Source organism: Mirounga angustirostris, unplaced genomic scaffold, assembly GCF_029215605.1.
Source record: "Mirounga angustirostris isolate CCGP_5_RB_7025 unplaced genomic scaffold, mMirAng1.0.hap1 SCAF_8, whole genome shotgun sequence".
NCBI lineage: Eukaryota > Metazoa > Chordata > Mammalia > Carnivora > Phocidae > Mirounga > Mirounga angustirostris.
The window spans coordinates 139,072,846-139,096,829 of record NW_026991716.1 but is presented as its reverse complement, the minus strand read 5'-3'; the positions used below and the strand labels follow the sequence as shown (position 1 = coordinate 139,096,829).

Sequence of the window (23,984 nt, the reverse complement as noted above, 5' to 3'; positions counted from 1 at the left end):
GCCATAGCCAATATGTAAAAAGGGCTGTGTTTCCATAAAACTTTATTTACAAAAGCAGGCTATGGGCCAGATTTAGCTCCCAGCTGGAGTTCGCTAACTTCTGGTCTAGAGAGAACATAGACAATTAAACAAATGATTGACTCTGCGCTGTGGTGGGAGGCCGGGGTGGGGAGGGTCCATGGGAGCACAGAGCACGGCAGAGGGCACCTGACCTCTGGCTCCGATCACCAGCTGACCTTACTGAAAAAAAGAAAAGAGAGAGAGAGAAAAGAAAAAGGAGCTTTAAAATTAAATTAGCTTTTAGTTGTAGAGAGTTATATATAAGAAATTTTGTTGCTCTGGTTTGGTTTGGTTTGGTTTTGCTTTTTTTTAATACTGAGCTGTGTCTTCTGATTTCCTTTCAATATGCTGGTTCAGGGCCTCTCTCCCAACATGTCCAGAAAGCAAAGGTTCTAGAAATCCTCAGATTCTTAGCCTGGCAAGCATGCACCCTGGTTCAAGAGGTAAAGCTGGAATCCTCAATAAGACTTGTCTTTTGCACCGAATTCCAAGTAAGGTTTGAGCTCTGCAGGCTTACAGTGAGGAAGAAATGTGATCACACACATTGGAGACTACAGAATCTTGGTATCCGAAGGGTCTTTAGAGATCGCCAGGGCTAACCTGCCATTCCACAGATCCTTTTCACCAAAGCTGCATTCTTGAAGCCTACTCCCAGCACAGACCTCTCGGCCCAGAGCTCTCCCGAACCTCCCCCCGGCCTCCAGCATCTTAGGACGTGCAGCGCAGACCACTGAATCCTTGCATGAATTCCCTTAGCTTGGTTTGGTACGTGAATTCCTTTGGATTCGTATCATTACATCACATTGATTTTTATTACTTTGAGGGAAGTATTCTGGCATGCTACAGATTGCTTTTCTGGCTATCTATAAAACAAAACCAAATTAGGAAAATAATTTTATCAGCTACACTCTACACATTCTTAGATGATGTTAATATTTTAATGCTGAATGCAGCTAATGATACCTCAGAAATGTCACAGTACCTCCTCATTTTGAGACATTTTTGTTGTAGAACTGTTTTCAGATGTCCATAATCCTGTAGGCAGTTTTCTCCTTCCAAGCTACTGACCTTCAGAGGACCTGATTCTTAATGTTGTTCTGATAAGAGCAATAAAAGACCTGGCATTCTAGTCGCATTCATTCATTCATTCGTTTTCAGAATGAATGAAAGACCAGGAGAAGTCCTCTGAGAGGTTTCTGTGAACTAGCAGCAAAAGACACATCCTTTTAAACCACTCTGTTTTGTAATAATTTCTTCTGTTAAATAGCTCTGAACTGTCACAGCCGCTGGACTGATTCCTAGCCCACTAATATTTCCTGTCATGAGATATGGGGACACATGAGAACAATTTATGTCACAGTGGGGTTCTTATCTAAACAAGATCTGTCTTCATATCGTTCTCAACTGAGCAGAATTCTGTTGCCGTGATCTGGGCATCTGTCTGCTTCTCGCTGGTGCTCACAGAAGACAAAACAAAGAATATGTGCATGAATTGGTGTGTGTTCAGCTGGCCTCTCCGACAGCTGACTAGTTAGTTGTGTGACACATCAGCTCCGCGCATTCGACGTGACCCAGAGTCTGTACGTTAGAGCGGGTTTCAGCTTTCTCTAGCTGTACACACAGTCTGATCAGAGTTATGCTCTGACACGATCACTCAGAACTACTCGGACTCTTACAAATACAACATTCAGGACTTGGCCTTTTATAAATATAATTCTGAGAATTGAAATTTACGCTATGAATTGGGGGGATAGGAATGCGTAATATGATAGATAATTTTTCATGAAATGCATTTTCCTCCCATGGGCCAGGTACCCCTTGGGATTTTTTATTTTATTGTGTTACATGCAACAGTTATTTCATTATGATTTACCCACTATTTACAATTATCTATCAGTATCTGCTAATATAAATGCCTTAGCAAGAAAAGTTGGGATTGTTGCCGGTAAACCAAATCATTGTAATGAATTACTACAAAGAGGGGTTGACCTCTTTCCTTCTAAAACTTCACCTAACTTTTCAAAAAGAAGTTTATTTTTTAATTCTAATAAATGTTATTATAATGTTTACAATCTAGCACTTCTAGAATGTACTGGTTTATGTTTAGATGCAACCTGTCAACAGTAATTATATTTAGAAATATCATATATAAGCCATACTAAGATCAAGTAATTATTTTCAAAGATTGATACCATCTGGAGGAAATTAATAATCCATTAATTCCCTCTTGTAACCATGGCTTCATATTTCTATTTCGCGTTGCCTCTTTATTGTTAATGATTCAAAATGTTATAAATAATAGAACCTAATTCAGCTACACTTCAAGTGTTACATAAACCTAAAACACGGGCTTGCATACGTGGCTTATGGAAGCACTGTCATTATGCTTCAGGTTTATTTTTAATTTCTGGAGGAATTCAGAACTTTGATACACGCTGAGGAGATAAAATGGAGATGTATGGTATGGATTCCTAACCTTACCTAATTTTATGCCATTTTAAGTGTTTTTCCATGTTTTCCTCACTTCCCTCTAGTTTCTTGGTTACGCTAATTCATTCTTGCCTTTTGGGTCTTAGTTTTGTTTTGTTTTGTTTTGTTTCATTTGGGAAACATTCTCTGCCTGACCAACATTGGATTAAGCTTTTCCCAAAGTGCCCCAGACTTCGTTATCTCACCATTAGACAGAATTCCTTGGGGACAAGAACCGCGTAACCCATCCCCACGTCAAGCAAGGGAAGCAGCACGTAGTAGCCTCCCAATTACTATGTGTTGAATTTGAGCTCATAAAGTAGATAGACAACAGTATAATGAATGATATGTACTAACACACTCAGTTGAATAGAAAAGTACTACTTTGTAAACAGAAGCATTACAGGAAATTGGAAAGTGAGCTGGGGAATCAGTGTTAGCTGGAGTTTTACTCAAACAGTTTCCTGAAAGAGGAAAATGAAGGTAAATAGGAAAAATCTTGCACAGAGGGACAAGAGCATAAGGGAAAAGGAGGTTCAGTTCTGAAGCAGTGAAGAGAATGACCTGGGAAGGATTTGGGAATGGCAATTTGGAAGATACATACTGCGGGGCAAGGAGCCTTATGGAGAGCTCTGAAAAACAGAAGGAAAACCCGGGGTCTTAATACATTGATGCTGGGTAACTGGTTCATGATTTTGGCCAAGACCTACCATGATGAAAGCTATTTTAGAATAACATCGCTGAGGTGTGCTGATTGAATTGGGTTGGGGGGGGAGGGTTGTGAATGTTGGAGGAAGAAATGGTGTGGGTGCTCATTTAGGTTTCCTCCAGACTGATGCTAATGGGTTTGGAATTTGGACTATACCAACACTTGAAGACCTAATCCATTTGCTGTAGAAAGCACTATACTTTTGCTACTCTGTGTCTTTACTCAACTATTTTTATAACTCCTACTTTGTAGGCTCTCAAAAATAGTAAGTATATATGCAAAATAAATAGGTCTGAAACAGAAAAAGTGGCTGCTACCTGAAATTTTCTTTTTCTCTAATATGACAATAAATAGAACAGGTTAACATATCAATGGGGATACCATTGACTTGATGGAGAGCTGTTAAATTTTTTTAAGAAGGCCTGAGTATCCACAACAAAATGCCTAGCGCAGAGTAGTTGCCCACAACACATATGAGGTCAAGGCTTAGTTCCACTGCAGAAAATATGTCCGTGGAATCATCAGGTATTGCATCGTGAGCACATATGAGAATTTAGAATATTTTGGTGAGTATCATAACCCCAGGATACATAAAACCAGGTGGTTTTCCAGGAATAAAATTGTGCATTAATGACAAGAGAGTTTGCCCAATCATGGTCAGCGGGATCAAACTTTGGAACAAATGCTGAGGTTAGAGTTCTCTTGAATTTAGTTAACAATGTCACAGATGGGATATAGAATTACTGAATGAGAGTTAAAGAGGAAAAGGCAATTTTGTCAATTAGGAAAAGAGACAGAATATATATCTTCTTCTCATTTTATTTGTAACATATTTACTGTATTATTTTATATAATATTTAAAGTCTTTATAAACAAGGAAAGCCATTTAGTTTGTTCAGTATCTTCTCTCTATATGGACGGAATGCACTGAGACATGAATTGCCTTGAGACCCCTTACACTGTCCCCAAAGATTGCGTTAGGTGGTCTCTAAACTCATCCGTATGGTAGTTCTTAATACACTCTGAGATAATTGCTTGTCTTCAACCTTATAGGACTATGACCTCCTGAGGCAAAGGGCTGTGGCTTATTCGCTTTGATGTGACATCCATAGGACAGTGCCAGGCATGTGGTAGTTGTTCAAGAGAATTAGCAGAATGGCTTGATGACGATGGTTCAAAAATGTAGGCTTTAATAAAGAGTCTTTACCTTGGTGATCTTTATGCTGAAATACTGGGACTGGGGCAAGCAGGCTCACAGAGCCTAAGTCACCCCTTTTTGTGCAGCAAAGTGGACAGAATAAAGTAGTGAGAACATGAGCAGAAGTGGCAAGAAGAAATTGGAAGTGGTGGTAAATGAGCTTGTTCGGGGTCTGCCAGCGCCTTAATAGGATTCTGATTCCAAGCAGACTAATGGACAAAGGAACTTACTTCAGGATTTTAAACTTGGCTGCTGGATGGAATTTCAAAGGCCATTCGACTGTTGAAGCTTCTTTTAATTTCTAAACATTGAGTCTATCAATTAGCATCTTGGATCAGGGGCTTCTCCAGTGATTGGGATTGCTTACTTGAGTAACTCAAATAATGAACTCGTATGACTTACGTAGGCTAAAATGTTATCTCTAGCATTTCTTTGGGCAGGTGCCATGTTGGATACTCTTTTGTCAGTGGTGCATTTGGGTAATTAGCAGGTGATATAGATTAAATGAAAATGCATTTGGTTTCTGAGATTGCAATCATTTATCTATTTATTGTTTAACTAAAAGATATTTAAAGTGACAGTTGTTAGGAAGATAGATTCAGGTTCCTTAATGGCAAAGCTTTCCTCCTCTAATTATTTTTATCTAATCTAATGCTTTATTAAATTCCCAGGATTCATAGTTGTTCATGTACTGAATTGTTCATGTACTGAGAGAGCTTCGAAAGATTGCTAACTGGGGCATAACATCTATATTACTGTTGCACAAATGAAATATTGTAAAAACAACATGTGAGTTTTCAAGGGTCAAGTGTTAGCTAAATTCAAGGACTAACTTTTTCCCTCCAGTGAGCAAATTTTATTTTTATCTCCTCAACGATTCACACTTAATATTTTTATTCTAACTTTCACTGCTTTTCATTGCATTTCAGATGATTCTGCTATCCCTAAATATATATTTCTATACAATTTTGCTTTTCATTGGGGTGAGTGGAGAAACCAGCTGTGCTAGATAACTCAACATTATTTCCCGTGCTCTGTGGTTTTGCAATTCCAGTCTCTTCTGTTGACCTGGAAGGTTTTTTTCTATCTCCATGCCCTGGAAACCTGATCTTCCTTCATTTTTTCTTTTTAAAGATTTTATTTATTTATTTTTCAGAGAAAGAGAAAGAGCACAAGCAGAGAGAGTGGCAGGCATAGGGAGAAGCAGGCTCTCTGCTGAGCAGGGAGCCCGATGCGGGACTCGATCCCAGGACCCTGAGATCATGACTTGAGCCAAAGGCAGACGCTTAACCGACTGAGCCACCAGGCGTCCCATCTGATCCTCCTTCAAATGCCACTACCGGCATGAGTTTTTTTCTGATTTTTTTTCTGATTTGCTGTCTAAATGTGATTTCTTCCTCCCCTGAGCCTGTGTTAGTTATATATTGCCGCATAACAAAGTGACCTCGAAACTTAGTGGCCTAAAACAAAAACAGACGTCTCGCAGTTGCAGCAGGTCGGGAATTTGGGCAGTTTGGCAAGATGGTTCCTGCACAGGGTAGCTCATGATATTGTACTCAGGGTGTCAGCCTGGGCCGTAGTAGCCTGAGGGCTTGTCTTGCACCGGAGGTTCTGCCTCAGACATGACTGATGACCAGTGCTGGCTGTTGCCAAGAGGCCCCAGTTCCTTGCCATGGACGCTTCTCCATAAGACCTCTTGTCCTCACAACATGGCTGTCCCTTTCCTCAGAGCAAGTGATCCAGGAAAGAGCACAGCGAAGCCGCAGTGTCTACTCTGAGCTAGCCCTGGAAATCACTCGTTGTCATTTCCGCACAGCCCCTGTAGATTACTCAGCTCAGTCCATTGATAATGTGGGAGGTGGGGATCGCTAGGGAATATCTGGAGGCTGCTTACCACACAGCCTGCCAATATCTCCTACATCTCTTGCGTAATTTAAAATGTTCTGCCCTGTATTACAGTTATGTGTATCCCTTTCCTACCCACTTTATTAGATTTTTATTTCCTTTAGAGTTTAGACTTGCTTCCTTATCTTTACATATCTTAAAATTTCTGGGACACTGCATTCAATATATGTCACATTCCGTTGAGAAGTTGGAACCACGGCCTCTTAATGGGTATAAATAAAGATTATACCTGTGGTAAAGAAGTAGAGAGACACAGAGAAATAGATTTTGGCAGAGAAGGAGAGAGAGTGTGAGGGAGAGCAAATGAGAGAGAGAGAGAGAACGCGCGTGCACACAAATGAGGTGGAGAGCAGATTAAACTACACATTTGATCAGATAAATATGAAAACATTGATGCTGTTTTGTAGATACTAGAGAGCTAATTTTATGAGAGTTTAAATGTTTGGACTACTTACTGTGTAACAATATTCTGCTTTGTGTGATGTATGCGAGTGGTTTGCCATACTTTTTACTAAGATTCCTTCAATAATGCCTGATATTCTGTGAACAAAGGGCCTTTGGATAACTCCTTTAAAAAAAGCAGGGAAGTCATTGCTTACATGTAACTCTTCAAAAAACATGCCTTACGCCCACACTGTGTCTCCCCGTGCTGCCCGCTTTGGACCTCTGTCCTCACGTTAGCCCAAAAGGGACCCAACTGCTCCTGCTCCACCGGTACTGCTCCCCTGCCCTGGCTCCTGCACCTGCCCCAGCTCCTGCACCTGCCCCGGCTCCTGCACCTTCCCCTGCTCCTGCACCTGCCCCGGCTCCCAAGCACCTGCCCTTGCTCCTGCACCTGCCCTGGCTTCTGCACCTGCCCCAGCTCCCAAGCACCTGCCCCAGCTCCCAAGCACCTGCCCTGGCTTCTGCACCTGCCCTGGCTTCTGCACCTGCCCTAGCTCCCAAGCACCTGCCCCTGCTCCTGCACCTGTCCCAGCTCCCAAGCACCTACCCTGGCTCCCAAGCACCTGCTCCTGCTCCTGCACCTGCCCCAGCTGCTGCACCTGCCCCTGCTCCTGCACCTGCCCTGGCTCCTGCACCTGTCCCTGCTCCTGCACCTGCCCCGGCTCCCAGGCACCTACCCTGGCTCCCAAGCACCTGCCCCTCCTCCTGCACCTGCCCTGGCTTCTGCACCTGCCCAGGGTCCCAAGCACCTGCCCCAGCTCCTACACCTACCCTGGCTCCCAAGCACCTGCCCTGGCTGCCGCACCTGCCCCGGCTCCCACACCTGCCCCAGCTCCTGCACCTGCCCTAGCCACTGCACTTGTCCGGCTCCCAAGCACCTGCCCTGACTCCTGCACCTGCCCCAACTCCTGGAAATGCAGAGAGTGCCATTGTACCTTCTGCAAGAAGAGCTGCCAGGCCTGCTGCCCGTCGGTGGAGTCAGGTGTGCCCAGAGCTGCATCTGTGGGAAGGCTTCAGACAAGGGCAGTTGCTGTGCCTGATGGAGGAGAGCCTGTTCCAGATGGAACCAGAGCAACATGTTCAAACCTGCAGTTTTGAAATATCTTTTCATATTACCCTGTTCACTACATAACGGTTTCTCTGAGATACCTGAATTATAATAAAAGTTGTTGATCTTAAAAAATAAGAAAACTCTTCAGTAATGTCAAGTACAGCATTTATAATTCCTTTTCCATATGACTGAGAACTTTATTTAACCTTTGATTAACTGCTCTGTAGCCTGGCCCACTGGGGTAAAACCGTCTTCTAGATTGATCAATTAACATTTATATATAATTTGAGCAAAGGGCACAGAGGAAAGTCGGGAGGAATGAAGACCCAAGAGAAGAGGAGTCCTGGCAGGTTTTCCTCAGAAACATCACTCCTTGTCCATTTCTAGAACCACCTGCACACCGCAGTCTGCTTCCTTAGTTTAGTAACTCGTGCCTGAGTTATTAAAATGACCTCCAAATAGTTCCTACACCTTCCAGCTTGTTCTCCTCCACATGTGCCTCAGAATTAAACTTCCTAAAACATCACTCCCTTCCCATCCTTAGAAACCTCAGTGAATCCCATGACCTGGAGGCCTGTTTCCTCACGTCACCCTGCAACTGTCCCCAAACCTTTCCATCTCTTCTCTTTTCCTGATACACCCTCTCAGGCAGCTGAACTGATAGCTTTTCCGTTCCAAGAATTCTTTCTCACGTCTGTGTTTCCTGCCCTGCCCAGAAACCACATTTGTCTCCAGGGACCCCATGTTGATCCTCCATCCCCTTAAATTCAGCTCAGGTTCCCTAACCTTGATGCATACTTCTGTGCTGTCCTAACTTTCTGTGGCACCAGAGTTTGATGACCACATAGGCCTCCTTTTAATACCGGTTCCACACACATGTTGTGTCCCCAGACTGTGGCCTCTGACAGTGTTGTGTTTTTCCCAATGCTTACAGCACTTAACAATGCTGCTGTAGTCCACATGTGTTTATTAAGTGCCTACTTTAGCCCAAGTGGATGCTCAGTGAGTAACTGAGTAAAAAATATAAGGATGGGAGCAGAGAAATTGTGAAATAACATTTTGTTCCTTGAGCCACTGGTGTGGTCAGTGACTGTTGATTACGTAATTGTCATGTGCTCACTGCCGAATATGGTGAGACGTGGGTCATGAAAGTGTTAATCGAGTATTGCCTCTGTCACTTCAAGACTTTTCATTTGATGCTGAGAGCTACGAGAGCCATTTCTGAAACACTCGGAATAGAAGGGAGGGCAGTATCTGAAGCACATTAGGAAAGACTCTGTGGAGGAGGAGATAAAGAAAGGAGAAAAACCAGTGAGCAATTGAGCTCCAGGGCAAGTCCCTTAGAGGTCTTGTCTTGAACTGGACCCAGCAATTTGGAATTTTGATTTGAATAGGAAGGCTAGTATGATACTGAAGAATGGGTGACAAGGAGTAAGAGCCCAGGAGTTAAAGAACCAGAAGTCAGTTGGAGGCAGAGTGAGGAACAGGACGTGGGCAGAGCAGAGGCACTTTATTTTAGGAGGCTGCAATGGAAGAACGTCTGTGAAGCTCCTAGCAAGGTACCCAACCCAAAGCAGTGATCATAAATCCTAGTTTTTCCTGCCTTCCTCTTACCTAGTGCTTAGGAAGTTAATTATGTGGTCCCTCCAGCCATAAAATAATTCTCACTCATTTTCTCAGATGATTCAGATGATTAATCCAATAATGTTTTTCTGGCTATCATGCTTATCCGTCACCTTTCTCCTAAATACTCTAAATATTCTTAATAACAGATGAGCAATCTTATCTCAAAACTGTTCCAAGAAATCCAACAGACTGATAATTCTATGTGAATATATGCACATACTAGCTACATCTATATGTGTAACATATCTGTGTATCATCAACATACATATTTTTTCTACATGTTTATTTTATATCTCTGCATATCTCAGTCTGTGTGTGTATATTTAAATTCACTGCATATGGATAGTGATGGATGGTGAGAATTCCCGAGTGACTTATCTATACTTGCAACTCCCGGCAAGGCTTTTAAGTTTCTTTCTTTTCCAAAGCGGACGTGTAGAAACAAGCATGTGGTTTCTCCTGTCACTGACACTCTAGCTTCTCATGGTTGCACTACGTACCCTGTGTCTAGGAAGGAGCCCTCCTTCAAGGGACTTAATGTGATCCTCTGTCCTTACTTCCAGTGCTGAACACATTTTTATCTCTTGGGCCCAGTGCCCTTTACTTCTGGCTTTTTGGTAAACTGCTATTACCTGCTTTTCATTTCACCCACTTTTTATTCCAGGTAAACTTGCTCTAAAGCCCTTTTGATGTCTAGTAATTTTTGTAATAATAAGGGTCACTGGTGTTAGCTGCTGCAACGGGTAAATCATAAGGGCTCTCAGGTCCTGGTCACCATGCACTTCTCAATGCTGCCTTCACTGCTGCCTTGTCCATTTGCCATTAAAATTCCAGAGGGGAGCGCCACGAGATGTCCCCGTGGACCAGCCAGATGCCACGTGAATTCTCCCCGCTCCCGCGTGCGGCAGCCACTCTTGCCATCCCGATGATTATGATCAAGTAGTCCTGTCAGCTTGGCCAGTTTGCCCTCCCACCTAGATCTCAGTTCAAGGAGGCGGAAGTGAACTGGTGAGGCTGCTGCGAAATGTTCAGTAGGACGACTCCTGTGTCCCCACGAGGATGTGCTTCACTCTGTGGGAACCAGAGCCTGTGTTTCCACAGGGCCTGTGATTGCCTTGTGCTGCTGTATCTGTGTGTGTGTGTGTGTGTGTGTAGTGGAGGGAGGGCAGATGGACTACGGTGTCCTTTACTTTGTTGAGTGCGTCCCTCCATGACCCAAACCTTGGGCCTCTCAAACCTTTCCTAATGTGGGGGCCCCTGGATCTGCATAGGCTACCCTCACACCGTGGCCTCTCGCATAATTACCATTTCTTTCTAATCTGTTCTAAATAGAGGGATGTCATCAGTAGAGTAGAACAACTGACGTTCTGTGGGTTGTCTCCATGGCCTAAGGTTCTTCCGGACCATATTTTAACTGAGGGGCCAAACCACAAACGTGCAGCGTTGTCCAAACATGAAAGAACATGCCTGCTGGGCCAGTGGCTGCACACGCCATGTCCTTTATGTCTCTCTGGGACACGGTGGCCGTAGTTCATGGGCTGACTGCTTTGGCTTTCTAAGTTTTCTTTCTATTTCTTCTGCAAGGTAATTGCTAAGCTTTCTTTTTAACCTTGTTACATATAAGAACATTTTTATAAATGTTCTAATATTTTCTCCAGTGTTTCCCTGTGTTGATAGCAGATTAGAGATCTCTAAAGGCTTAGTCGACCATGTTGCTAAAACCAGAATGGAGAATATATTTCGCAGAACTTAGCTTTGAGGAGAAGGTAGAATACGGCAGTTTGGTAGGGTCACCCAGAGTGAATAAGGTATGGGTGCCCTTGCGTGTGTGTGTGTGTGTGTGTGTGTGTGTGTGTGACTTGGGATAGAAATGGGACAGCGTTATATTTTATCGTCTTCAAGCAGAACATTATTAGAAGGGAAGGGTTGAAAGTTCAGAACACAGTCAATACCTAATTGAAAAAGGCTCTGGAAATGGGAATGATGGCCCTGAAAGGACTTCAGTGGGTTCAGAGATGAGAAACAAGCGCATAAAAACATTTAGGGACACTCTTGCTCAACTTAAATTGACCATTACCCTATAGACCTGTGCCATTAAAATACCAAGTTATTTTTTTTTCGTTTTGTTTTATATTAGATATTGCTTTGAAATGAGTGGGAAAGCAGAATTTTGAAAACCTTTTAATTGTTAAGCAATTGTATTCTACTACTATTAACGTTCAATATCAGTTTCTTTTTTTTCTGGGGGAGGGCTTTTAAAGAGCTCTTCTATCTCTTAAGAATCATGTATGAAATAAAAACATATTTTGTATTTTGTTTCATTATACAGAGAATAAGTTTATCTAGATAAGCTCCAATGATTTTCTTACTATTAAAGTGTCCTTGGGGCTGATGTGAAATTAATATATTCAGTTTGTCTCCTTTTTTTGGGTCATAAAATCATGTGGTTCATTTGCTAGCAAAAATACATGGTTATTTGGGGGATTTTTTTTTTTCCTATAAAGCATTTTAAGGGAATATAAAATTTTTAGAACTTATATATGTCAATTTATTAGTAGGCTCTAATAATTTAATAAATTGGATATTTGGAAGGGGTAGGAGTAACACAATAGACAAAATCTTACAGAAAATAATCTGCTAGATAATTTTTATTTCGGAATTCTACTCTTCCGCTTGCCAATGAAATATGAGTGTTCAACATACCTATTTTGGTACAACGGTAGTTTTTCTTATGGCTTTAGGGAAGTTCAGATTTTATATGTCATTAAAATTAAATTCAAGGAACATTTATTTAAAACCTTACAATGCCTGGTACTACAAGAATATCAATGTAAAGTAAGCACAGTATCTACTTTCAAAGAGATCATAGTCTGTAAGAGGAGAAACATACCAATACTATGATGTCATTATGGATCAGTAAAAATATATGTAAATGTATGGGGTGATTCGTGGGTTAATTGCAAATTATGAGGCTTCTAGAAGACTTCGACAAAGAGGTTATATCTGAGCTCGGGTTTAAACAGCTGATTGGTAAATATGTTAATATAAAAATATAAATTTAGGAAAATCAATGTTTTAGATAGTTAGTGAAGTGCATCCAATTTTTAAGATGTAGCTTTGATGGATATGTGCTCAATGCTGAGCGGTGCAGGTCTTTACACAAGGCATGCCCTACGCAACCCAACATGATTACAAAGTGTCCTAAAGCACCTGATGCCTTTCCACCCTTAGAAGTACTAGAGGAAATGTCTTTCATTTTCTGTGCAGGAGCCCTGTCCTGGTTTTTCAGTGCAACCACCGCCACGTGATTTGCTTAGACTGTTTCTACTTATACTGTGTGACAAGACTTAATGACCGGCAGTTTATCCATGACCCTCAGCTTGGCTACTCCCTGCCCTGTGTGGGTAAGTCTGGCACTTTTTTTTTACTCCATTTTTAATGCTGATTAAGAACAGAAGAATTGTTGATGCAAAACCATCTCAGATAAATTCAATCCCTGGCTGAAGGGTTGAAAAGTCAAATACCTATTTGATCCCTGTTGAGAAAGAAACAATGTTTGGATCACAAAAAATATAAAACCCTAAGGTATGAAGGAATTATGTTGGACTAGAAAATGCATCACGTGCACAAAAGTATGGAAAACAAATTTTAAAATATTATTCAGGCCAATGCACACTAAATATGTCTATGGATTCACCCTGCAAGTTATAGATTACCCTGGATCTAGAGTAGCACTATCCAGATTTCTAAATTGTTACCTTAGTCTCTAAAAATTTTGAGCACATACACATGTATATGAAAGAATATATATTTAAAAAGAAATGAAAGAAGATAAAACTGAAATATTTAATATTTAAAATTACTTTATCTTTTAACATTGCACAATATTCTTTATTTGTATTATACTGCTATTGTTACTGTGTTTTTTTAATTGAGGTGAAATTTACATAACACACCACTAACCATTTAAAGTGTACAATTCAGTGGAATTTCATGCTTTCACAATGTTATGCAATGACCATCACCTCTATTTAGTTTCAAAACTGTCATTACCCCAGAAAAAGTTCATTACCCCACCTTCATTAATAGTCACTCCCAATTTCTCCTTGCCGCCATCTCCTGGAAACCACTAGGGTCTGCCTCTATGGATTTATCAATTCTAGATCCTTCCTATAAAAGGAATCATATATTTTGTGACCTTTTGTGTCCTCCTTGTTTCACTTCACATAATTTTTTTGAAGTTCATCCAAGTCATGGCCTGTACCTTCATGCCTTTTTATGACTGAATAATATTCCACTATAGAGACATACCATAATCTGCTTATCCGTTTATTCGCCAGTGGACATTTGTGTTGTTTCCAACTTTTGGCTCTTATGAATAATGCTGCTGTAAACATTTGTGTACTTGTTTCTGTGGAGATATATGTTTTCATTTCTATTAGATGTGTACCTAGGAGTGCAGTTGCTGGGTCATACGATAATTCTATGTTTAACCTTTCAAGGAACAACCAAATTATTTTCCACAGCTGCCGCACCATTTTGCATTCCTACCAGTAACTTATAAGGCTTTTTATTTCTCTATATCCTCTCCAACACTTGTTATTTTCCTGTTTTGTTCTGTTTGGTTTTTAATAGCCATCCTATTAAGTCTGAAGTAGCATATCATTGTGGTTTTGATCTGCATTTCCTTAATGACCAATGATGTGGAATATTTTCTCATATGCTTATTTTCCATTTGCAAATCTGTTTGGAGAAATATCTCTTCAGGTCCTTTGCCCGTTTTTTAATTGGGTTGTTTATCTTGTTGTTGTTGAGTTGTAAGAATTCTTTATGTATTCTGGATACTAGACACTTGTCAGGTATGTGATTTGCAAACACTTTTCCTATTCTATAGGTTGTCTTTTTACTTTCATGATAATGTCCTTTGATACACAAAGGTTTTTAATTTTGATGAGGTCCAATTTATCCATTTTTTTCTTTTATTGCTTGTGTTTTTGGGATCAAAGGTAAGAATGTGTTGCCAAACTCAAGGTCATGAAGAATTACCCCCATGTTTTCCTCTAACTAGCTCTTATGCTTAGGTCATTGATACATTTTGAATTATTTTTTTATATATGGAGTGCGATGGGGGTCCCTACCTTATTATAAATATATATATTTAATGAGTGCAGCGTGAGTAAATATGCTTCAGTGTTGAGAATTGTGATTTGAAACTATGTGGTTCCTTGATTCAGTGGTCAGGTTTTAAGTTTAATTTATTGTAATACTTATTTGTAATACTTAGTTTTAATGTTGATCAAAGCTGAAAAATACACCTCAAAATTATTTCACATTTCCAAATGGAAGAAGCTAATTGCATGGTTGACTTTGTAAATTATGACACTCATTTTTCAACTGCATATGCCAATAATGCAATGTTTTTAATTAAGATTCACGTAGTATATGTGTCAATATATTGTTAAGGAAAACTCACTGGATGATATTGTGCTTTTATATTTTTAACAAAAGCATTCAAGGGGCGCCTGGGTGGCTTAGTTGGTTAAGAGACTGCCTTCAGCTCAGGTCATGATCCTGGAGTCCCTGGATCGAGTCCCACATCGGGCTCCCTGCTCGGCGGGGAGTCTGCTTCTCCCTCTGACCCTCCCCCCTCTCATGTGCTCTCTCTCATTCTCTCTCTCTCAAATAAATAAATAAAATCTTTAAAAAAAAAAAAGCATTCAAAAGTTAGTGAAACATTTACTTGCAGGTTGAAAGATTCTGTTTTTAATGTTTTTCATGTGGTAATTTTGTACTGATAAACTCTCTGTTTCGCAAAACCATATAACATGGAAACATTTCTAAATATCCATTTTCATATCTTCTCTTCATACTCAGGGCACTTTTAAAAATCAGTTTATTTCTCACTTATTTTTAAATTTTAAACCTTTTGAATTCTAGGAAATTTCAAACATACAAAAAAAAAAAAAGTATAGTGACTCCCCTTGTACACATTAGCCAAGCTTTCTAGTATAACAGGTTGTTCCAGGCTTTTCTTGTGATTCTTGCTACCTTTTATTTTTTCTTTGGAATCCTTTTAAATACTCTTTGTGACTGTACCTACTTCATTGTTGGTTATTTAAACATAATCCTCCATAAAACCTTGCTTTAATTGTTTAGAATGCCACTTGCTACCAAGAACTTATCTTCCCTGACACCTCTTTCTTTTAATATTTAATGACAAGAAGGAGAAAGCTGCATATTTGTGTATTTGGTTATTAAAAGAGAATCTATCCAGAATAGAGTAGCCCATTGTTGTCTGCAGTTCCTGGTGATGGAAATATTTAAAGAAATATTTAAATATTTAAAAAATATTTAAAGATACTTAAATTGTGAATCTGTTGATCAAGAAATATTTATAAAAACTGATATATAGGCCTGTGCTAACCTCCACACATTATCAATGGTGACTGTCACCCTAAATTAAGGAAACACCATGGGACGAGTGTCCTGGGGTGTGCAATTTTTAAAGCTCAGTTCACAGACACAGGTGCCATGGTCCATCCCCGTCATGGTGACCCGAGTGAATTGACCTGGCCACCACTGCGGTCATGCACTACAGGATGAGCTAAACAATATCATCTTGATTTGTGTGTGTGTCTGTGTATGTGTGTATCTGTGTGTAAATGTGCAATACATGGAAACTAAAACTGACATATTTTCATGTAAAGTTTTTCTATTCTTTGATTTTTAATAAACTTTGGAAACCAGGAAAAAAGAATGTAGCAAATAACCACAAGCTGAGATGAGTTAAAAATAACCTACTGACTTTCAACCATGTACTAAACTTTCTACACTGTATAATTCATTTTGATACTTGTTTCTTTAAATCTTCAACAGTGTTTTAATATATATCTTCAAAGGTGTTTATAAAAAATACAATTCAGTTTGTCACAATATTGTCATGTATTATTTAGCCGTTTTTTAACTGTGGCCCAAATTAGAAGTATTCCTCATATTATGTGAAAAGAGGCTTTCAAATGTTATTACAGAATTTTTTTATTTTGTAAAAAACAAACTGGATTGTCTCGAATCCTTTCTCACCAGAGACTCTCTAAGAGACTGTGTTTTAAGACTCCCACTGCCCCCTCAAGCTGCCCCCTTTGCAGTTTATTACGTAATGTATCTGATATGCATACCAGGGTCCAGTAAGTTCCGATATCAGCCTGTACATTAAGCCTTTGCCATCCCACCCTGAACGTGCCCGATCTCGTCTGATCTCAGAAGACTAATTTTTTCATATTTTATTTTTTATTTTATTTTTTAATATATATTTATTTATTCTAGAGACAGAGTGTGCACAGAAGAAGGGGGAGGGGCAGAAGGAGAGGGAGGGAATTTCAAGCAGGCTCCGACTCCCCGGTGAGCGCAGAGCCTGATGATGCAGGGCTTGATCTCACCACCCTGAGATCAGACCTGAGCAGAAATCCAGAGTTTGCTGCTAACTGACTGGGCCATCCAGGTGCCCCATATTTTAAATAAAACCTATGTTAGCTCTAATGTTACCTCCCCATAAACCAATGAATAATTTTGTACATATCCTGGGGTATACACAGAGAATCAGAGAAGCTGAGTTCAAATCCTGGCTCTGAGATTCACCCGCTTTGTAATAAAGGGCAAGTTACTTATCCTTCATAGGTCTTGGTTTCGTTTTAAGGTAAAATGGAGACACTACAATAGCACCTATTTATACATTGTTATGTGGGTGAATTAAAATAATGCCATATAAAGTGCCTTTGTGTTGAATGCTGAAGACAGTAAGCACATAATGAATATTGGTTTTTGTTATTTTGGTTGTTCTGTAAGCATGTGTTCCTACAGACAGTATATGAAATTTATTTGTGCATATATGTGTATATTCATAGAGGAACATATACTCAAGCATTCTTTAACTGTAGGTTGGTGTTTACTATAATTCAATACATAAAGCAACCATTTACCAAGCATTATTCACCTACCCATATATCTGGCTTATGTGACTTTGCCTTGATTCATGGAGCATAGAACAAGACACATAAAAATAAACTAGAAAAAAAAACAGAAATAGAAATAGAAAATCAAGGCTTTTCAAGCTATAGATAGAAATAGCAGACTATCAGGAACAAGATGATTGAACTCATACTATTTCCATGGCACAGTCTTCTTTCATGGTGGGGTTAATTAAAGTGTTATATCAGTGGGGATAAAAGGTTATATCAATGTCTGTAAATCTTATAAATAAAACTTAATACTATGTATAAAAAGCAAAAATACTGGCTAATTCCTTAATGGAACTAAAACTGTATTGCAAAGTCAGCTTGTTATTACTCCAGCAAGACTCACATTCTATGCCAGATCCATTCAGCAAAGAAGGTGTGTTTGCTGGTCACATTGATCATGGTTCAGTAGAACATGTCCTTGACGGCTCTTGCCTGACGTCAGCAGTCTTCTATAGAAAGTCTGGATCTCAAAGGCCCCAGTATTATCTTTATCTTTGGTTTTTGAAGGATTAGAAGTGTTTTGGAAGCTTAGATTGTGTGTGTGTGTGTGTATTCTTTTATTGTCCATTGGTTTGGCCTGACTGAATATTGTTGATTTCTCTGAAGAGTTGTCCATTTATCTTTCCACCATGGCAGTTTAAATGTCCAGCCAAATGGTTTCAGACCCCCATGGTGGCTACTAGCCATTTTTGGATTACAGTTTTTCGGAGAAAATTAAAACAAGATTTATTTAGATAATCAACGGGCATTGTATTCCTAAAGCCACCACTTCCTTTAAAAGACAGAGTTAATCTATAACCACAAGAGGTTACTCTGGCACTGGAATCCACAGCTTTAAGTCACTCCTTGACTTTTCTGACCTCAAGGGTCTGCATGAAATTATAAATGGGCAGATTCATCAGTAAATACGTATTTGAATTTGCTTGGTGATTGTGTTCCTACTTTGGCACAGGCCAAAGGACTTTTTGATGCTCACCAACTAGAGTGGATTCACCTGCTAAGATGAAATGGATACTTTTCAAAACTAACAGGAAATAGGTGTCCAAATCTCATGCATAGCACTGTTGAAGATGCTCTTCTACTCCTTGAGTTCAATGCAGCTGTTTAACCTTACCCTCCGCCAGTCCATACAAAACAGCCTCTCCCCCAAATCTATCACTTACTAACTCCAGAGCCTGGGAAACAAACCATTCCCTCATATTTGAATGGTGACATTATGAGGGGGAAAAAAAAATGACATCAGCTTTCTGGGACTACAAACCTTACATAAAAGAATAGAAGCTATAAGTAGAATTAGCAAACTGTTTTTCAAACTACACTGGCCCTGTGGAAGCCACAAAAAAGGCTAGATAGAGCATTTATTTCTATTGCTAAATGACCCACATACCCAACGTCTTGCTAAACGGTGTTTGTGTAAATTCACCATTTCTATATAAATGTCTAATACCTCTCACCACCAAATCATTAGTGTTCTTTTTTTCCCTATAATCTAGTCTTTCAAGCCTCTTTCAAGATCATTAAACTAAACCCCTTCAAAACTCAATTTCAGATATATACATCATTCAAGGTATGGATGGTAAGCAATGAACCGTCCTTTTTCATTGTCATAATTTTGATGTTGAACAATTAAAACTGGTTTAAAACCCTTTCAGGTACAAACCCTGATACCTTTGTGTGAGCTTCTCATTTGACCAGAAATTTTGTTACACTTTGTAAGAATGGGGTGCCAAATTGTATTTCCCTGAGAGTAAAAAGTAAGTAATGATTAGGGCTGTTACCAGGTACTTACTGTCCATAAGGCACCACTCCGAGTGCTTACGTATATACATCCATTTAATCCCCCAAAGATCCACTGGAATGGATGTTGTCATTCTACTTTTATAGCTGAAGCACTTGAGGCTCACAGGAGCTAATTAAAGTACACAGGATATTACAGCTAACAAATCACAGAGCTGGTGATCAGTGCCAACTAGTTCTTAATCACTATATGAACGTGTGTTCTTAGAATGTGTGTTCTTAATCACTATATGAATAGAGAAGCCTATATTCCACAGTTAAAGTACTAGACTTTTGGAAGTTCTATGGAAAAGAACGTCAAAAGAGTATCTAATTTTCTAGCACTTTCTCCATATTTAAACCAACAGTAAACTTGAAAGTAAGAACTGTTCTAATTTCACAGAGGAAGAAGTAAAGCCTTAATACAAAAGTGCCCAGGACCACGGGAAGAATAGAGCCAAGGTTTCCATGCAGCTGTGGTGGACTCCAAAGCTCCACATTCTCTCTACTCTCCCACCTTGCTTCTCTCTAGGCAGTGGTTCTCAACCCTGGATGTACATTTTCAGTAAGATGGAAGTTGTAAAAAAATCCTGATGCCCAGGCCATGCCTCGGACCAATTAAAAGAACCTCTGAGATGGCCCCCAGTATTTGTTAGAGACCCCAGGTTTAAGAATTTGGGACTACTGTGGGGGCAAGCATTCTACAAGCAATATGGTATTTTCAGTGAGAGACTGTAGCATTAATAAGTACAAAATTACTCCCTCTGCCCTTGCCTGTTTTGCCCATGAGCGATTTGATTTGCTAGCCAGTGTAGGTTTTTCAGTAAACGTTGTTGGAGTTGAAAATAAGATCAGCAAACACAGCCAAAATGGCCTATTTCCAGAGCCTCTGAGAAACTCTTGCATGAAGCTACGGGCTTTGGGAGAAATTTCATCATTATTTTGAAATATTTGCTGTCTTTTTTCTGTACCTGCTATAATGAGAATTCCATCTAGAAATTATTCTGAAATTCCAAAGCACTGTCTGTATGTGCCCTTAAGACTGTCACTCACACAATTTGTTGGAGCTTCATTAATTTAGGTTGATTTATTTTAGAATGCTGCTCGAGAATTATATGATGAAGACTATGTAGAACGGATTTACTTCTAGTCCATTATAAGCTCTGGCAACACAAATTTCCTGTAGCCTTGGGGTATCCAAGGGAATAGTTCCTCCTTTTTCTGTGACATGCCATTGCCATGGCCACTGGTCCCATCCAGGTGCATCCCCTCCTCTGTCCTCAGTGGTTTGCATTTTTGTTTTATTTACTCTTCTCTTCCCAGATCACATTTTGTAAAATTCCAATTTTCATATAACTTAGAATGACATTTCCTTTCTACCTAATATGTCCGCTCACCAACTGCAGTCTATTAGGGTCCTTAGCATCTTTGTGGGCAACATTAAGCACAAGGCAGATAGTCCTGGTCCTTTTGAGATACAGAGCCCTTCTTGATGCCTACACAGTCAAGAAGACTGGTTTCTGGACAGCTGTTGAGGGAGCTAATCATAAACCCAAAATAATTTTTTTGGCTTTTGAGCATTACTATTCCAAATACAAATAATCAAGTCAACATAATTCCTAAAACCACATTGAAAAGTAGGGAAATAAATTAAAAGATGGGTCACCAAAGAAGATATGCACAAAATCAATACACACTAAAAGTTTAACATAGTTACTAAATAATTGCTGATTTAAAGCATAAAATATAATGTGGGATGGACACACATTCAGAACAGGTAAAAATATAAAATCATCTATTTCTAAAAAGCAACTTGGCAATCTATAATATGAGCTTTAAAATAGCAATAAGCTCCATAGAAACCTATTTACACACATATTCTATGTCTAACTCTGAAATCTATAGCTTATTCTCTTCCTAGCTCCTAGATCTTGAGTAATTGTGATAGATACCATGAAAATGGCAGCACCAGGATTTAGGAAGCTGACAAGCTGGCAATCCAAACCTGATCTTCTTTCTGCCTCAAAATTAATTGAAATTAAATCAAGTTTACTAATTTTCTGAGGTTAATGCCAAACTTCTGATCAGTTTTTTTGGTGTGGTTTTTTTTTTTTTTTTGGTGGGGGGTTAGCAATTTAGCAATTTTGACAGTTTTCCTTTGATCTGGATGTATTAAAGTCAGGATCGTAGTATAACTTTTTTTTTTAAGATTTTATTTATTTATTTGACAGAGAGAGACACAGCGAGAGAGGGAAGACAAGCAGGGGGAGTGGAAGAGGGAGAAGCAGGCTTCCCACTGAGCAGGGAGCCTGATGTGGGGCTTGATCCCAGGACCCCAGGATCATGACCTGAGCCGAAGGCAGATGCCCAACGACTGAGCCACCCAGGCACCCCCGTAGTATAACTTTTTTAAAGCAACACTGAAATCACAGAATCAAGGTTTGTTGCCACTCATGTCCTGATCCAGGGTGGGTTAGCTCTGACACCTCTGCCCCATGGCATCATTCCACGACTCAGATTCTGAGTTCTGCCATCTAGTGCTTCTGTCATCCCCAGAGGCCTCTGAATCCCCACTGGATCCTCTTCATCCAGGCCAGCTGGCAGAGGCAGAGAGGGGGTGAGCATCATGCTGGAGTTTGTAGAGACCAGGTCTGGAGATGGAGCACATCATCTCTCTCCACGTTCCTTCTACCAGAACTGGACCCCACAGCCCCACCTGAGCACATGAGGGGTGTGTGTGTGTGTGTGTGTGTGTGTGTGTGTGTGTGTGCACGCGTGCATGTAGGGGAATGGGGGAACATGGTCTGGCTGAGTGCCCAGAAGGAAAAGCAAACAGGACTGCCAACACATAGCAGTCTCTAATGCTGGTAGAGAGTATGGTGAAATGTACAATTACTGAACGATTTTTTCTTCGACTTTCCTCTCCCCTCCTGCAACAGGAATAACACTCAGTCTAGGTAGCTTTATTTTAAGGAGTGACTGGTCTATGGATAAGGACCAGAAAAAGAGCTGTAGACGGAATTGATGGTGTTCAAGAGCTCACTCTAGCTAGATCAGCAGGCAGTGTCTTCTCTTTGACCTTGGAAATGCCTACTTCACCAAGGACAATGGACTTCTGCATTTGTTTGATGCATATGTCTTTGGTGTTATACAGATGAAGGGATTCTATACACCGACTGGAAATGGCACCAGCAGGATTGCTTCCTTTATCTTTAGGAGGAACCCCATGTCCAAGGAAACTATGCCCTTGATTCTTACTTTGCTTGGGTTTTTACTTTCCAAGCTGCCTTTCATCTTCTCTTGCATCTTATTAAGTGGTTAAAAATAAAATAACATTTTAGAAAACAGAAGTAAGGTGGGAATGCTTTCAATAGCCAGCAGAGAAAGCAAAAATAATTTCTTTCCACCTACTTCCACCTCGCACTGTTAAGAAGAGCATTCTACCTTTGTTTTATAGGGGTAAAAGCAAACTATTTTTAAGTACAAATTTATTATTTATCCAAAGAGTTCTAGAAAAATGACTGTAAGTGCTTAAGATAGTGACAAGAGTTGTTCAAAACAGCTGTCTTTAGGCTTTCTTCTTCTTTTTATTAAAAGGTATGATCCAAATCCCTCTCCCTGGCCATATTGGCAGTCAGTCCAACTTTTGAGTCTGTGCACTTGGCATTATTAGTCCAGAGGATGCTCTTCTGAGGCTCAAAGGATTATAATCATGTCAATAGAATATTAATTGACTTTTAAGTATATCAGTTTAAATGACTTGATGTATTCTTAAATTATTGTGAGGCATCTTATGCATACACAACAGTGCTTACCCCCATTTGTATTGTTATAGATTTCCACGATTATAGGGAACCTCTGGGACCACCTCCCAGATCAAGAAAACTAGTACCACCAGCATCCCAGAAGCCTTGAGGTATCCTCCCCTGTCACAACCTCCTCTCTCCTGCCCAGGAGAGATGCAACTATTATCTTGACTTCTCTCATCTACTCATTTCCTTGCTTTTCCTCATAGCGTCACCCCCTATGGACACACATCCCTAAAAATGACAGATAATTGCCTACTTTTAACTTTCAAGTGGATGCTTGAAAGGTTTTGCCAAATTTCCTTCACCAGAAGCATCTAAATTTCAGTTATACCCTCGTCAGAAAACCCTGAATACATGTGCCGAGTGTTCCAATATTCAGGATTTTCATTCTTCTCTTTGTTATATATATTTTGTTAACCACACTAGATAGTGGCTGTGTTTATGTTTATCTTCCTTATCTCAGTTGCTATCCCCTGTGAGCAGTTTTTTATTCTCTTTTTCACCAGATAAATTCTGAGTTCGCAATCAGAGCTATAAAAGTAAATAATAACGGGGACCCTGAAGAGTTACTTGGGCGAGTAGGATCAATTTTATCGCAATTTGGTGAGAATAAGAGTCTTCTCTCCATATTATGAATTGTAAAAAGCACAGCTCGCTCTGTTAAATCTTGTCCTTTGTCAGTAATTCTGTGTACCACTGTCAACAGCCCTGCATCACAGTTTTTGGCGGTTGTAGCCCAGCTGTCCCGCGGTTTAGATCAGAGCCTTTCGGTTGCTGAGAACCACCAAGAAAGCGGATGAGAGCTGCCAAAGAGGCTCCCAGCAGTGTCTAGTGTCATGGATGCAGGGACCAGACTCTCTGTGTGCTCTCTAGTGTCTCAGGAAGTGAGAAGGGTACTCTTCAAGCCACAGTTTCATTCTGA

The 23,984-nt window shown here is 40.0% G+C and overlaps 1 protein-coding gene across 4 annotated transcripts in view; it reads left to right on the top strand.

The window, feature by feature from the left end:
- Nucleotides 1-23,984, top strand: part of PRKN (parkin RBR E3 ubiquitin protein ligase) — a 1,287,790-nt gene that overhangs the window by 854,244 nt on the left and 409,562 nt on the right. For all 4 annotated transcript variants that reach the window (XM_064598332.1, XM_045865856.3, XM_045865855.1 and 1 more), the window contains exon 7: nt 12,730-12,866. In XM_064598332.1, coding sequence (XP_064454402.1) covers nt 12,730-12,866 — 137 coding nt within the window. The remainder of the gene's footprint in view (nt 1-12,729; nt 12,867-23,984) is intronic.